A 16,732-nucleotide genomic window follows, 5' to 3' on the forward strand; every position below is an offset into this window, starting at 1 on the left:
CTAAAAACTATGTGTCTTCCCCATTATATTTTAATAGCATTTCTCTCTCTGACACACACACACACACATGCAGTTACATTCTTATAAACACCAGTTTTTTCCATACATCTCAGGCTAATTGTGTATATAGTACTACACTTTGCATGTGGTACTGCCCCTTTAAATCTCGTCTCTTTATAATTCCTTCAGTGAGCTTCTGCTCGAAAAAAATAAAAAGAAGAAAGAAAGAAAGAAAGAAAAGCTCACGCTCTGTGGTCATACACACATGTACGCTGACCGCGTATGAGCACCTCAACCAAGTGGGAGGCAGAGGGCAGAACTTTCCATCAGCATTTGACAGAGGAGCAGGATAATGTCTTGTTGCTTAGTTTCACAAGCCACTTAGAGGATTTTTTTCAGTTCCTGAGGTTATTGATTATGCGATTTGTCTAATAAGGGTGAGAATGCTGTCACGAATTTTATGGATTTTGTATTTCTCATCATTTTGCTTTTTTCATCATGTTTTTATCAGGTAAGAAATTTCCAAAACTATATTGATTTAGTATTCTGTGCAGAAATAGCTTTTGCCTAAAAATAAATGAGAATCTTCATTATTTAATGCTATTAATAGTATACAACAAAATCTGTGGCAAGTGTGTACATTCCTTTAGAGGGTCAGAGTAGAACCTACTATTTAACATTGTTCATATTTAAGAACACAGACGATGTATATTGCATGGGATCACATCAGCTACTCATGCGTAGCTAAATTATGGTTTAAAACTTGGAAGAATTTGGAATATTTATATCAGAAATTAAATTATATCGCCAGGAAAATATGTTTCAAGCATGAGAAATGTATTAAATGGCGAAAGCAAAAAGTCAACAAAAATTTGTCAAGATATTTCAATATAAATGTGACCTTTTTTTAAAGTAGCAGCAAAGTTTAATAAAAGCATAACAGGAATTATGAAGCCACTATTGCGGTCACATCTGACTTATGGATACACAGCATAGCTGAGGGAGCCCTTACACCAATCAAGCTTTCGCTTACCCTGTGCTTTTGTTACAACAATGTTTCAGTCAGGTTCTACAGATTCTTGCTTATATTCAAATGTTTGATGTTTTAATGTGAGTTGCGATCAGTAATTTATACGACTCCTCTGCAGGAATACTTTAGATAGGACTTTGAATTCTAACTAGCTAACAATTTTATGTTGAATCATGTTGTATGGATTTCAGTCAATTCAACTGTGCAATTTCCTAGTGATAAGACTGTTATAAACTGCAGATCAGACTCCTCACCTCAGCAGTCTAACCAGGGTGGAGAGTTGGGCTGGGAGTGGACTGGATTCGTGGGATTGGACAGGGATTGGGGAGGCATCTCCAGACCTGTCCTGATCCATCACAGACACAGCATCAGGATCTTATAGGCTACAGAAATGGCAAGCTGAGGGTGCACAAACATAGGAATTAAGGAAAAAATGAAGACATAAATCATACAATTTTATACATCAACTACTGACACATTTTAAATCTTACTTATTTCACCCCTCCACTGTCTTCTCCTATCTTTCTCCTGACACTTCCTCTAATGGTTATTTATTTATAGTTATTGTTGATGTATAACTGTTCTTTCTGCCTTTGCCTGCTACAGTTATAAATGATTAAAACATTCTCCAGTTTGCTTTGGTAACAGAAGAAATGACTCACAAATTGTTAGATTTGACAGTGATGCCAAATTTTAAGCAGTTGCGTGTCTAATTTAAGAAGGAATACATTAATTTATGATTTCCTATTCTCAGTGGAAAAGCTACCGTACCAGAACACTTTTATACTCATTAAGGATTGCCAGTGTAACTACTTCATCCTATGTGAACAATGTATTGGGACTGTGATCATTCACGGCATCCAAAGAGCATCCGAATAAACAACAGAATACCAGTTGAGGACTTTTAAAATGGCTCTGCAATTTCATGGTTTTCCACATCGTGGCATTATAATACATGCATGGTGGTTAAAGTTACAGGCAATGATTAAATATTAAAGATCCAAACGGTCAACATGGACATGGCTTCCAGGGCGTATGACGGTCTACGCTGGGCTTTATCGCAATTTCTGCTGCTTTGCTGCTGGTCAGGAGGTCAGTCTCTGTGTCTATTTGCATCTTACGCACATATTCTCACATGGGTTCCTGCCCACAGTCCAAAGACTTACATTTTACGCAAAACTCACAGTCCTTAAAATTCCCTGTGAAACACTACCATCCGAACGCGTGGTGTGGTCTGTGCTTCATAGTCCCAGTGACGGCGAATGTGATGCACGGTTCTAGGAAACTGAACCAGATCTTAGATGAAATTTTAAATATTCTGATTTGAATATACCGCATTTTCCACATAAAGGACAGACTGCAAAGTTTTATTTTTGCATCTCTCCTTCAGTGGATTTCTGCTTTGTACTAGTGTCTCAGTAACATCAAAAATGTGTGTTTATTGCAGATATTGATGCTATTATTTATGGTTAACTTACATTTAAAGTGCAAGGTGTAAGCCCTGATTCTTTAAACCTTTTCTTTCTTTCCTACAGTTCTTTGTGGCCACCAGGGCACCAAAAAAAATAATAATGAGATGAAATTACATGGTTTTCAGGCAGATTTTTTTTAGGCCAGCAATAGCGGAAAAGTTAAAATAGGATAGTGAATGGCATTTTTCTTAGGGAGGGAAGGATTGGCGACGACTCCCTCCAGGGCTGTGCAGTTCTCCTGACTGATTAAAGGTTCCGCTGTGAATGAGAAGGCAGTGGAATGTAAGGTGAGGTCTTAGCAGTGCATAATACTCTACATGACAGTTTCTCATTGGTAAATGTACTTTAGGGACAGAATCAGTTATACAGAGAGAGACAAAAATATGGATGTAAAAATGATGTAGATTTATATCAATGGTCAGAGTCAGCTTAAATTCAAACAGCAGTTATTCCATAAGGAAAGGTGACAGTCTTATCAACAGACATTGGTGGTTGCATTCATGTACTGTATACATTCATGTACTGTATTCATGAACTGTATGCATTCATGTACTGTATGCATTCATGTACTGTAGTCATCAACTGTATACATTCATGTACTGTATTCATGTACTGTATACATTCATGTACTGTATTCATGAACTGTATGCATTCATGTACTGTATGCATTCATGTACTGTAGTCATCAACTGTATACATTCATGTACTGTATTCATGTACTGTATACGTTCATATATTTTATTCATGTACTGTATTCATGAACTGTATGCATTCATGTACTGTATACATTCATGTATTGTAGTCATGAACTGTATGCATTCATGTACTGTATGCATGTACTGTATACATTCATGTACTGTATGCATGTCCTGTATACATTCATGTACTGTATTCATGAACTGTAAGCATTCATGTACTGTATACATTCATGTACTGTAGTCATGTACTGTATGTATTCATGTACTGTATTCATGAACTGTATGCATTCATGTACTGTATGCATTCATGTACTGTAGTCATCAACTGTATACATTCATGTACTGTATTCATGTACTGTATACGTTCATATATTTTATTCATGTACTGTATTCATGAACTGTATGCATTCATGTACTGTATACATTCATGTATTGTAGTCATAAACTGTATGCATTCATGTACTGTATGCATGTACTGTATACATTCATGTACTGTATGCATGTCCTGTATACATTCATGTACTGTATTCATAAACTGTATGCATTCATGTACTGTATTCATGAACTGTATGCATTCATGTACTGTATTCATGAACTGTATGCATTCATGTACTGTATACATTCATGTACTGTAGTCATGTACTGTATGTATTCATGTACTGTATACATTCATGTACTGTAGTCATGTACCGCATGCCTTTGTCCTCTACCTGTCTAAGTAATCTGGTTAGTCTTTCTGTTTTCATTGCCTAATATTGATTTTCTTGTCCTTCCAGCTCAATCCTACTTTAATATTCATCAGAATTTATTTTGCAGTTATTAAGTTACATTTTTATGTTTTGGTCTTTTCCTATTCTTTGTGGTCAGGCTGTCACATCACTTAAGGTTTTTTTCCAGACCAAGGGCCACTCTAATGGAAGACAAAGCATATAAGAGAGTCTAACTGAATGACTTAGTTTGTTTTGTTAATTGTAATCAGGTCTTTCTTTTATATACTATAGCTATGTTTAGAGGCTCTGGGCAAAGAGAGACCCGGATGCTTAATTGCAGAAATCAAGTACGTGTTCCCGCTTAAGGTGGCATCATTTAGATAAACACCTCTGCACTGTAACAGATGCTGGTCTCCGCGTGGGACTGACAGATTGTATTATCATCAAAATACATAAAGGAATAAAATTAAAAGTTCAACATTTCAAACTGGAAAACGTTATCTGATTATATTTTAAGGTAATTCTAACTTATCTTAATTTATATCAGCATTTTTCTCCTTATATATTGTATATTTAGACAGTCTGCAAAAATGAGTGCTTTTAGTTTAGTCAGACTCACAAATTCGGATACTGTATATACTGCATGGCTTTTATTTAGTGAAGTGCTGCTGGTGCATTTCAGCAATCCTGTTTAATCACATATCAGTGCACAAAATAAGTTTCATAATTGTTTTCAATAGTACTTTAGTACAAACATCAAACCATATTGAATTTAAAATTAAGTCGAATTTTTAAGTTAGTGTTTAAAATGCCTCTGATACTATACGTGTTTTACTGAAGAGTGTAATCTGTTTTTAATACAAAGGGTAGAGTCTTTAGATTGTAACAGTGTTTGTGTCTTTACGTCTAAATGGTAATTTTTTCTTCTGCCTACTGAAGTGATATAAGTACTGTATTTAATTAAAGTATGCTTGAAAGCAAACTTGCTAATGTAAAGTAATTGCTTGTATCTGCTGTGTGGTTTGCAGCTTACCTGCAGAATATTTCTCGCCGTGTGAAGTAGCCGCAGACTACAGAGCATAGTTTCTCCGAATTCCTATTAACAGTTTACTGGAAAATATCGTAACAAAGTGTAACTGAAACCAATGGCAGCTCTTGCAGAATCTAGGGCACATTGCCGCAATACTTAAACTGTAACTGCTGTTCTCATGCACGAGGTGAAAATATAAGAAGATGGCATTTTATTTTTTGAATTCTAATCCTTCAGATTATGTTAGCTATAGTAGCACCTTTTTTCCCCTCTGTGTTCTCTTCGCCAAATGACGAGCGATTTTTATTGTAGCCACGATGCGGGAGAATCTACCTTGTGTTTAACAATTCAAATACGAATATTTATAAATGGTTGGATGACAGCTAATGACTCTCAGAGCCAGACTCAGGGAAATGATGAATGATTTCAGCTACAATTTCATTATACTTTTACAAACATACTTCAGTTAGAATATTTAAAAATAAACACAAGAATATATAGGCATAGCTTAAAGGAACAGAGAGGTAACTAGAGGTCACAAACGTAATGAGGCCTTTTCTTACATTGCAGTTGTCTTGAGTCCTGCTCTGACCATATTTTATTGAGCTCATGGATGCTTATGGGAGGCTGTTAACTCTCCTCTTGCTTCCTTCACAATTAGATCCCCACAACTTGACGACAGCTCTTGCTAAACCCCACCAAGCCACCGTATATCTGGCTTTCATTAATCGCCGTTGTTGTTGTTGTTTCAGCATTTCAGTATAACAGTTGCAGTTTTTCAACTATATGGCCGTGCGTGTTTTTAAAGTGATGACTGCGGTCATTGTGAATGTATGAGGATGGAATGTTATATGGGGCCTGGGTGAAGGAAGCAGGAGACCCTGTGATCTAGAGGAGGCTGGATGAACTTATCCGAGAAGATCATTAGGAAGGTGTGCACTGCAGTGCGTCCCAAGCTGGGACTGAACATCAGCAAAAAAATGCACACGACAAACATATAAGTCTTTGGGCCTTTTCCATTTAAACATTTCATTAAATTAGCATCAAGGGTCTGTGAACAGCTAATACGGGAGGGGAGATAACTAGTTCCAGTGACAAAATTATGTATTAGGATAGAAAAAGTTGGAGATTTCGGTAACACTGCACTTGAAGGTGCTCTTCATGAGGCTACGTGACACCAACATAACATGACATCCACCATATCTTGACAAAAGCATTTATAAGGGTTCGCTCCAGCTTCTGTACATGTGATAAACACTGACATTGGCAAGTGTGTCTGTGGTGGAAGAACATGACAAGACACAAACCACCAGCCTTTGGAAGTGTGAGGCGACGTTCATTGACGTTCATTGTCGTGTTCATTGTCGCCTTGTGTGATGGTCCATTAAAAAATATTAGTGTAGAGTCTTATAACCTTTTATGTCACTTGAATGAAGGAAGTGTCACAACACAACTTTATGTCAACATAACCCTAAGACAGTCAACAAAGGTGATATATCAGCATGACACAGGAGTTCCCAATGTCCGCATTTAACACAGCTACAAGCTTTTGTCAAAAATGCTGTCAGGGAGGGCTTAAAGTTGTGTCCTGCAGCCTTATAAAGAACACCTTTAAGCAGAATGTTACTGACATTTCTTACACCCAGCTGCGCAAAAATATGAAGAAAGTTCTGCCCTGTTTGCATTTGTCTTTGATCCCCTGGACTAAATACAGTTGTGATTGATCTAATATTATGTGCTACACTGAAGATCCACGAGTGTTTTGTTTTATGCCTCTAATCTCTTGTCTTTCTGTTCGGTTACTCGACACCCCATAATAATAATGGCAGGCCAGGTTCCTGTAAGGAGGAGGCAAAGACTGCAAACAAAACTACTGCAAAGTCAATGTCTCCGTCAGATTTCCTGGACAAACTCATGGGCCGAACATCGGGGTATGACGCCCGCATTAGGCCCAACTTCAAAGGTATACTAGCAAGACAACAGAGCACAAGCATCACATTTACTTATATAGAGTAAACCTCCCAACAAAAGGATATTTTGTACCACTCCAGTACATTAGTAGTCGATGGAACATTTCTCAGAAGGAAACAATAGGAAAGTCAGTACATTGCTGAGTTTAACAGAAAGTCAGAATGATGGCATTTGGCTTTCATATTAACCCATGAAATGTACTGTGTCAGCAGGCACCACATTTTCTTAGCAGTTCTGCCACTATTTAACAATAATCTGTCAAGTCTCAGTAACAGTAAGACCTATGTTAATCATCGCCTTTTTAGAAATTAAATTATAAAATATTAATATTAAATGTAAATGATGACTGCATTTGCATTTGACTCATGATTATATAAAATAAAAATAATATTATACATTTAAACCTATTACTAATGATTATGTGTTCAGAGTAATATTATTATGATCATCCCTATAAGTTTAAAACAAGTATTTTTAAATATACTGAATATTCTGGAAAACATTGTCTTTTTTGCAAAATAAATTCCCTGGCATAATAACTCGTGTATTTTCTATAGGTCCACCTGTTAATGTTACGTGTAACATCTTCATCAACAGTTTTGGATCCATCACAGAAACAACTATGGTATGACAATCTACTGCAATCTGATTTTTGTATAAAGAAGTTTAATCTTTTTCTAGTTGGTTGTTTTCATGCTGCTAACATGACTCATCTGCTACTAAGCTGCTAATGTACCTCACCGCTGGCCCAGGTCAGCTTCTGCAGAGCAATTAGAACATGGCATTAATTAACTGATTATGAACGTATCTGTTTATATGGACCCTCCGCCAAACATGAACAGGAGTTGTGGCAGTGCAGACTTCAGCTATCTACTGTATATAATTCCGCATTTGAAGAACCAGAATTCTAAGATCCGCATCTTGTTCGTTCTACGCTGCAGGACTATCGTCTGAATGTGTTCCTACGGCAACAGTGGAACGACCCCCGGCTGGTATACAGAGAATATCCCGATGACTCCCTAGACCTGGACCCCTCCATGCTGGACTCCATATGGAAACCCGATCTCTTTTTTGCCAATGAGAAGGGCGCTAACTTTCATGAGGTCACCACTGACAACAAGCTGCTGCGTATCTTCCAAAACGGAAATGTGCTCTACAGTATTAGGTATGCTAACTCACAGGGTAAAGCGTATTTCCAAGCCCTTAGACTCATTTATTTAGAGTTGCCAGTTCTCCACTGCTCTCTTCATCACCCTGTCCTGATGCTTTGCCTGTGTTCCACTCAATTCTTTTTACTTTTTATTATTTCTGCTCTTTCTTGGTGCTCTGCTGACTGCTTCAGACTAACATTGATCCTGTCCTGTCCAATGAACTTGAAGAATTTTCCAATGGATATTCAGACCTGCACCATGCAGCTGGAGAGCTGTGAGTTTCACCTCGTCTGATTTCTTTCCCCTTTCTCTGTCCCCCTCACTCTATCGCTTGTCTCAGGTTCTGTGTTTCTGTCATATACAGACATACAAATTAATAAACTAAAACACACTGAAAACAAATGTTCTGTACTTGAAGGCATCATTTTGTCCCTAAAAATTAAGGCGATTGTTTGAAATTACAGGCAGTCCCCTGCTTACAAATGAGATTCATTACCTAAGTCTGTCTTTAAGTAAAACATTTTAACATTATTATTATTCTATAGTAATAATAAAAGTATGCTACTGTACTAAAACTCAAACCAACAAACCGCTGAAACCGTGCAATATTTTGACAAGCATCATATGGTAGTATAAACATTCATTTTTACCAGCCATAGGTAAAAATGGCCCAAATTTTTTATAAAATAGGCTTCATGGCAGTTCGCTCTTAAGTATGAATTGTCTGTATCTTGGACATTCTTAACCTGGGGACTGCCTGTAGACAAATTAAGCGTATCCAAATGGCTATGAAATTCCTACAAGCAAGTCATGCACATCGGCATGGTGGTGCAGTGGTTAGCAGTATTGCCTCACACCTCTGGGACTCGGGTTCGAGTCTCCGCCTGGGTCACATGTGTGTGGAGTTTGCATGTTCTCCCCATGTCGTCGTGGGGTTTCCTCCAGGTACTCCGGTTTCCCCCCACAGTCCAAAAACATGCTGAGGCTAATTGGAGCTGCTAAATTGCCCGTAGGTGTTCATGTGAGAGTGAATGGTGTGTGAGTGTGCCCTGCGATGGGCTGGCCCTGAACCTGGGTTGTTCCTTGCCTTGTGCCCAATGCTTCCGGGATAAGCTCCAGACCATAGTCATGTCCTATGACAAGAAAATATTATGTACACTATAAGGCAGTAAAACGTGCAAGGATGTTTTTTTTTGCTAATTACCATTTGACTACCCACAAATCAACATTAACACCAACTGCAAATCAGTTTGTCAATAAAATGTATAATAAACATTTTTTCCTTAGCATTTTGTTATTCAGGATGATTTGATTAAAGCATTATTTAAGGTTTTTGATGACATGCTAACTTTTATATGAAACATGTAACATTTAGCACAATGGAGAAGGTCTACAGTACCTGTATTTTCAGTTAGATCTTCTTTTTCCTCAGGATTAAGAAATGCATCTTAGGGAAATGTATGTGACAAAAATGTGTTCATTTACCAAATCATTCAGTGCTTAGTGAATTGATCACTGAGAATTAGCCTACCCGATTACCGGTATAAATGTCACTGTCTGTTCTGTAGAAGATATACTACTTACAACTGCTCTTTTTCCCAGCAAGTGCTTCTCAAAATGAACACATACACTTAACATCACGGCTACACACTCCATCGTTACTATTACATCACTGGAATTAAATATTACAAACAGAATGATGTTCACCTCCTTTTTTCATCCTTAATGACTAAAGTTTTTAATGAAATGTTTATCAAAGAGCGCTCTCATTTTAAGGTTATCATAATGATGCAAATGTTCAGCTGTCACAAGGCAAAACCCCCTTTCTAGTAACCAGGCAACACCCCCCCCAGCTAGTAACCAGGCAACCCCCCCCAGCTAGACACCAGGCAAAACCCCCCCAAGACAGTAATCAGGCAAAAAAGAAAACCAAGTTAGTAACCAGATTAATTAAACCCCCCTAGCTAGACACCAGGCAACCCCCCCCCCCCCAGCTAGTAAGTCATACATTGCTTTGCTGGTGTGATTCTCAGCGCCTATGCATGGAATTTTGGGTCTAGGGCAATATATAAAAGAAAAGAATCATAAATATTAGTTCTTGGTTTTAAAAAGTATGACCACTTACATGTTTTCTCATTTCTGCAATGACAAGAAACATTACTTTTCTAACATCACTTCTCCGTAAATCACAACAGGTTTGTTTTATCTAACAGAATATTGCAGTTTAGGTTTGTTGCACTGAATGATGTTTTCAGCAATTTTTTTCATAATCATCGTATAATGCAAATTTGGTGACAAACAAAAATCTGCATTCGGATTTCCGAATTTCTATTTTTCTTAAAGGAAAATAAAATAATACCACAAATAGATTAGATGTATTACTTTAATATTTATGCAGTTATTTGCTTGAGAAACCATCTTTGAAATTTTCTCTGACAACCGAGCTGGCTCCAAAAATATCTGCAGCCTGAACTTACCTCCACTTGCCAGGTTGGGTGTCTATCGACTAGCTGACATAGCAAACATTTTAATTTCTCACCTGATCATGTAGTTCATTTCAGCATTCCCCTGTAAATCATGGATAGCTCATGTCCCAGTCTCGTATCACATCATTATTTCTACAGAGCAAAAACTGTAGCTAAGTTATAGTTAATGGTGAAATATTTACTATGCCTGCTGAGAAATAAAAAGTGCTGTAGATCTGAAAGAGGGTCCCGTCTCCCTTTCTCTGCAGTTGGCTACACCATGAATGACCTGATCTTTGAGTGGCTGGATGAAAGCCCCGTGCAAGTGGCAGATGACCTGATGTTGCCCCAGTTTGTCTTGAAAGAAGAGAAAGATCTCGGCTACTGTACCAAACATTACAACACAGGTAGGACCCGTAAAACACTGAGTTACAAAAACATGTCACAAGCCTCAAACCATGTCAATTGATCTCCAATCACAGGTAAATTCACCTGCATCGAGGTGAAGTTCCACCTGGAGCGACAGATGGGCTACTACCTGATCCAGATGTACATTCCCAGCCTTCTTATCGTCATCCTGTCCTGGGTGTCATTCTGGATCAACATGGATGCAGCACCAGCTAGGGTGGGCCTTGGCATCACCACAGTGCTCACCATGACAACGCAAAGCTCCGGGTCGCGGGCTTCTCTGCCCAAGGTGAGAAAGGTCCTTTCGGTCTTCAAGCCATCGAAACGGGATTAACAAAACAGATCAGTATTTATTTTGCTGGCACTCTAGTCTTCGTTCTTTACTTTGCCTTTGCATGCTCCATTACAAATGATTTGTGAACACGGACAGGGCAGTTATCATGCAGTGATGGGTGCCGTGCTGTGACTTGGCAGGTGTCCTACGTGAAGGCTATTGACATCTGGATGGCGGTTTGCCTGCTGTTCGTCTTCGCAGCCTTACTTGAGTATGCCGCGGTCAACTTTGTTTCACGACAACACAAAGAGCTCATCAGACTGAAGAAGAGGCAGAGGCGACGGAGAATAGTGAGTCAGATTTCATGCAAAATGCTTTTTCTGATAATCATCTCTGCTTATTCTTTTCTGTTTGACAATCCTGCAGGTATGAATACTGAAGTCTGTACTAGACGTCCTATTTGTCCTTTACTCAGTTTGACAACAGGAATGACTGGTATAACTGTTCATGTGTTACCAACTTCCAACATATATAGCTGCCAGGCTACGTGAGTGTGGTGTGAATTAAAAAAAAAAACAAAAAAAACATTTACAAGTTATGTTACTTGGTTTAAGGCCTCAGGTTTCACAAATCTATCCTATTCTACAAAATTTATTCCTTAGTTGAATAATTACTGCAGTCACTCACAAAAATGATAGGAGACCCGCCTTTATCAATAACAGTTGTACTGGTAGTTGGTGTCGGCTGTTGGATGATGAAAAACAGCAGCAGCCTGCTGGGATTAATCAATGCTGCCCCCCCCCCCCCCCCCCCATCCAGCCGGTGCCCTGAAGTGATCTGAGCCAGCAGCTTCTCTTTAGCTGAAGCATCCGTCACTCTCAGCGTACAACCTCGTTTCCAAAAGTCGGGGCGCTGTGTAAAATGTAAATGAAAGCAAAATGCAATGATTTACAAATCATATGAACCATATTACATTGAAAATAGAACAAAGGATGACATCAAATATCAAAACTGGAAATATTACTGTTTCATGACAAATAAATGCTCAGTTTGAAGCAAAACATTTCAAATAAGCTGGGACAGGGACATGTTTACCGCTGTGTTGCATCACCTCTTCTTTGAACAACACTCTGTAAATGTTTGGGAACTGAGGAGACCAGTAGCTGAATTTTGAAGTGAAATGTTGTCCTATTCTTGTCTGATATAGGATTTCAACTGCTCAGCAGTTCAGGGACACCTTCATGGTAGGGGTCTCCTTCGTAGTAGGGGTCTCCGTCGTGGTAGGGGTCCCCTTCGTGGTAGGGGTCTCCTTCATGGTAGGGGTCTCCTTCGTGGTAGGGGTCTCCGTCATGGTAGGGGTCTCCTTCGTGGTAGGGGTCTCCGTCGTGGTAGGGGTCTCCGTCGTGGTAGGGGTCTCCGTCATGGTAGGGGTCTCCTTCGTGGTAGGGGTCTCCATCGTGGTAGGGGTCTCCGTCGTGGTAGGGGTCTCCGTCATGGTAGGGGTCTCCTTTGTGGTAGGGGTCTCCTTCGTGGTAGGTTTCTTTTCATTGGTTTTCGGCCTTGTCCCTTGCAAATGGAGATTTCTCTGGATTCCCTGAATCTTTTAATGATATCATGTACTGTAGAAGATTCCTAAATTCTTTGCACTATTATGTTATGCTATGCAGTGTTTTGCAATATAAGATATTATTTTTAAAAGCAGTTGTAGGTTATGTGAAATGCATCGCACTGATTTAAGACGAGAACGTGAGAAAGAATCAAGAGGAGTAAGTCAAAAGTTTAGATAATTAGAAATTTTGTTGTGAGAAAACACATAAAAAAGAAATTATAATTGCTCCTCTTCTACTGTAGAAAGCCACTTTACATTCAGCTGGCATGCTTAGACGGGGAATGTCATGCACTTTCAGGTCCAAAGGTTACTGTTAGAAGCAGCCTGTGACTCATGATAAATCTATTTAAGTGCACTGAATATTATGTTCTGTTGGATACTTTGAGATCTGTGGCTCAGTTATATCATTCCAACACACATTTCTCATCCTAGAGCTCCTTATTAGCAAAACCGGAAATGCTGTATGGCTAAATGTATGTGGACACCAGCTTGTCCACCATCCCAGTCCAAAACCAAGGATATCAATATGACATTGGTCAGCCCACTGTTGCGATAATAGCCTCTGTTCTTCTGGGAAGGCTTTCTATTACATGCTGAATCCATGGTGGTGGGATTTGCTGCCATTCAGGTTGGGTATTGATGCTGGGTGACCAGGTCCCTCTCTGTGAGCTTGTGTAGCTGATTGTTTATTTAATTACACACCTGTATCAGTAACGGGTGTGACTTAAGTAGGCAATTCTTCAAAATGACAAGGTGCCGGGGGTGGCATGGTGGTGCAGTGGTTAGCACTGTTACCTCCTATCTCAGGGTTTGAATTTACACCCAAGTTCCATGTTTGTGGAGTTTGCATGTTCTCCCCATGTCATCTTGGGGTTTCCTCTAGGTACAGTCCAAAAACATGCTGATGCTGATTGAAGTTACGCAACAGTGTTAATTTTGTCAACAAAAATTTCAATGGTAAGTATTCATTGACGACCTATTATTTCATGACTATATTGTAATGACACTATAAATGGAAAACTGTTTGACAATGAAAATTGTGGCGAATCATTATGCTCTGATTAGTAAATACGAGACTAAATTGCTTCCTCTGTTTGGGCAGACAACCTAGATCACAGTAGCCATCTCAAAGTATTGGTTGCTATCCTTTACTGACTGGTTGATATCATTTACATGTATAAAGCTGCAAGAGCACGTATCAGTTCTCCCAGTCTCCATGCGTTGTTCTCATTGGATGATTTGTTTTTGTTGGTTCATGTCTGCCCATATGCCAGCTTCCAGTATAACATAAACGACACTAATGTCCCTTTTGTGGTTTGAGCAATTTTACTGTAGTATGTACTTTCTGTTTCTGAAGAAGGGTTACTGTTTATTGTGCTGATAGGTTTCGTACACGGTTAAATGGGTGCTTGATAGATGTTTTGCTGCCCTAATAATGAAAAGTATTATAGTATAAATAGCCATACAGTTCAATTTGATGGGTGTTTAACACCCTAATACCAAAAATGAAACAGGGAAAAGTATGTCTTGTTGATGTATGCAGAAAATAAATACGACTAGTATATTTGATTGCATTGCACTTTTTCTAACAAACTTTAGGTATTAATTTTTATGTATGAAAGAAGTATAGTAAGTCAGTAACATTCTCAGCCTAGATAACTAAGCGTCATAGGGTATGCTTATGTGTAAGGTGTGCTTATGTATACAGTATGCTTATGTGTAAGGTGTGCTTATGTATACAGTATGCTTATGTGTAACGTGTGCTTATGTATACAGTATGCTTATGTGTATGGTGTGCTTATGTATACAGTATGCTTATGTGTAAGGTGTGCTTATTTCTCAAGGGAATTTATACAGCCAGGAGAAATACCCTTCAGCAAAAAATCTATTTCAGTATCATTAACCTGTCTGAGAAAATTATAACAAAAAAATTTATTAAAATTTAACTAATTTAATTTAAATTTAACTAAAACAAAAGAAAAATAAATTTAAAATGTGACATTAATCACTACATTTTTAGTAAGTGAGTAAGACTAAAACTTAATTTAAAATTCTTGGCAAAATTAAATACCAAATTGGCAATTTGCTGCCCTAATAATACCTGCCCTAAGACTAACCCTAATTACCCCTCTTACAAAATTGTCTGTAGGCATGTGTGAGTGACTGGTGTGTGAGTGTGCCCTGTGACAGGTTGGTACCCCATCCTGGGTTATTCCCTGCCTTGTATGTGTGAGTGACTGGTGTGTGAGTGACTGGTGTATGAGTTTGCCCTGTGACGGGTTGGTACCCTATCCTGGCTTGTTCCCTGCCTTATGCCCATAGAGCCCAGACCTCTCAAACCTGAATAAGACAAATTTTACAGAAAATCGATCGATACGGTACCCACAAATTTCTGGCCGCATTGTGTAATTAGTGATTGTGTACTTTGAACAACTTGTTGAAACTGTGCCAGAAATACACAGGAAAGGGTAAAAAATTGAAGTTTATTGCTTAAATAATCCCTCAAGAAATCCATAAGTACAATAATTTTTCATCATGCCTCTGGTTGACTCATTCATGCAACAAGTGTGACCTGTGAATGCTGCAGAATGTTCACTAATTATATCTTTTGCGACAATGAACAGTATCCAGAGAACATTTAGAAATAATTTTAGGGTACACACTCATAAATATACATGTGTTATGTGTGCATTCTGAGATGCTGCTACGCTCACCACAGTTGTACGCATCTATTTTCTTCTTCCAGGAGGAAGAGCTGGAACAACACAGCCGTGGGTTTTACTTCCATGGTTATGGACTGGGTCACTGCCTCCAGGGAGTAGACAGCACAGCTCCGGAAGGTTCCACAGTCTGTACCACACCTCCACCTATCCCAACGGTGCACGACAGCGATGAAATCTGCAAGATGTTCGTGGACCGTGCCAAGAGGATTGATACCATATCTAGGGCTGCCTTTCCGGTTAGCTTCCTCATTTTTAACGTCTTCTACTGGATGACCTACAAAGTGCTTCGAAGTGAAGACGTCCACGCCTCTTTGTAAGACGCAGCGCATGACACCGTATGCCGATGCATCAGGACATCAAAGACACTGTTTTTAAAATGGCATCTGCTAAAAAACAAAACACATGATCGCTATCTTTTATAGTGTCCATTTTACATTTCCTCTCATGTTTCCATCACATTTACAGTCAGAGGTATCTGCTGTGTCTTTGCCCGTACTCTGTGCTTTAAACCATGTTAAAAATGCTCGGCCAAATATGGCATTTGCAGAGGAATGCTTGGATGGACCATATTGACGACATTAATACAGACCATTCATTACATTGAATGATTTAGTATACTGCTAAATATTTGTTAATCACATAATGGAAGACAAACTCGGGGATACTGATTTCTTAATATTTATAGAGTGTAAATATGTGAACAGCAACCATTAGAGGAAAACACAGATTTTTGCCCAGTTTGTTCATATCTGCTAAATCAAATATTCCGCAATGATTATTTCTTTATTTATTTTATCCATTTATTGTATATGAACATTAAAATACGTCTTAAGTCCAATGTTATATTTACGTCCCCTTGCTGGCCAGAAATGTATCAATATATGTACAAGTATATTTGTATTTTCATGCGTAAATTGATTTGTTTCGTTTTAATAACTCAAATTATTTCGTTTTGTTAACATGAAAATGTGTGAGAAGATGTGGGAGGCAGACATGGGACAGTATCTGTGTAATTGCACAAATTATTTTCATATAATTCCTAAATAAAAAATAAAATACAATGTATCCATGCCGAATCCAGCCATTAATCATTTGTTTTAAATAATACATTTTCACAATGATGTTTTCGGGATATATTTTACAAGTTGAATCATCGTAACATTGTGCTATAATGCTTGTTTCGGCATTCTC

General features: G+C 38.5%; 1 protein-coding gene across 2 annotated transcripts; it reads left to right on the forward strand.

The window, feature by feature from the left end:
- Window positions 1-355: 355 nt before the first annotated feature.
- LOC125712503 (glycine receptor subunit alpha-4-like) lies at window positions 356-15,976 on the forward strand. 2 transcript variants are annotated; one of them, XM_048982633.1, is made up of 9 exons: window positions 356-511; window positions 6,770-6,903; window positions 7,469-7,536; window positions 7,853-8,076; window positions 8,254-8,336; window positions 10,797-10,934; window positions 11,010-11,224; window positions 11,410-11,559; window positions 15,565-15,976. In XM_048982633.1, exons 1-9 carry the CDS (start codon window positions 444-446, stop codon window positions 15,856-15,858), a joined length of 1,374 nt encoding a protein of 457 aa, XP_048838590.1. In that variant the 5' UTR covers window positions 356-443; the 3' UTR covers window positions 15,859-15,976. The 2 variants fall into 2 exon arrangements, with proteins under 2 accessions (XP_048838590.1, XP_048838591.1); XM_048982634.1 differs by having other exon boundaries at window positions 15,568-15,976.
- The last annotated feature ends 756 nt before the right edge of the window (window positions 15,977-16,732 follow it).

Source organism: Brienomyrus brachyistius, chromosome 18 (genome assembly GCF_023856365.1).
Source record: "Brienomyrus brachyistius isolate T26 chromosome 18, BBRACH_0.4, whole genome shotgun sequence".
NCBI lineage: Eukaryota > Metazoa > Chordata > Actinopteri > Osteoglossiformes > Mormyridae > Brienomyrus > Brienomyrus brachyistius.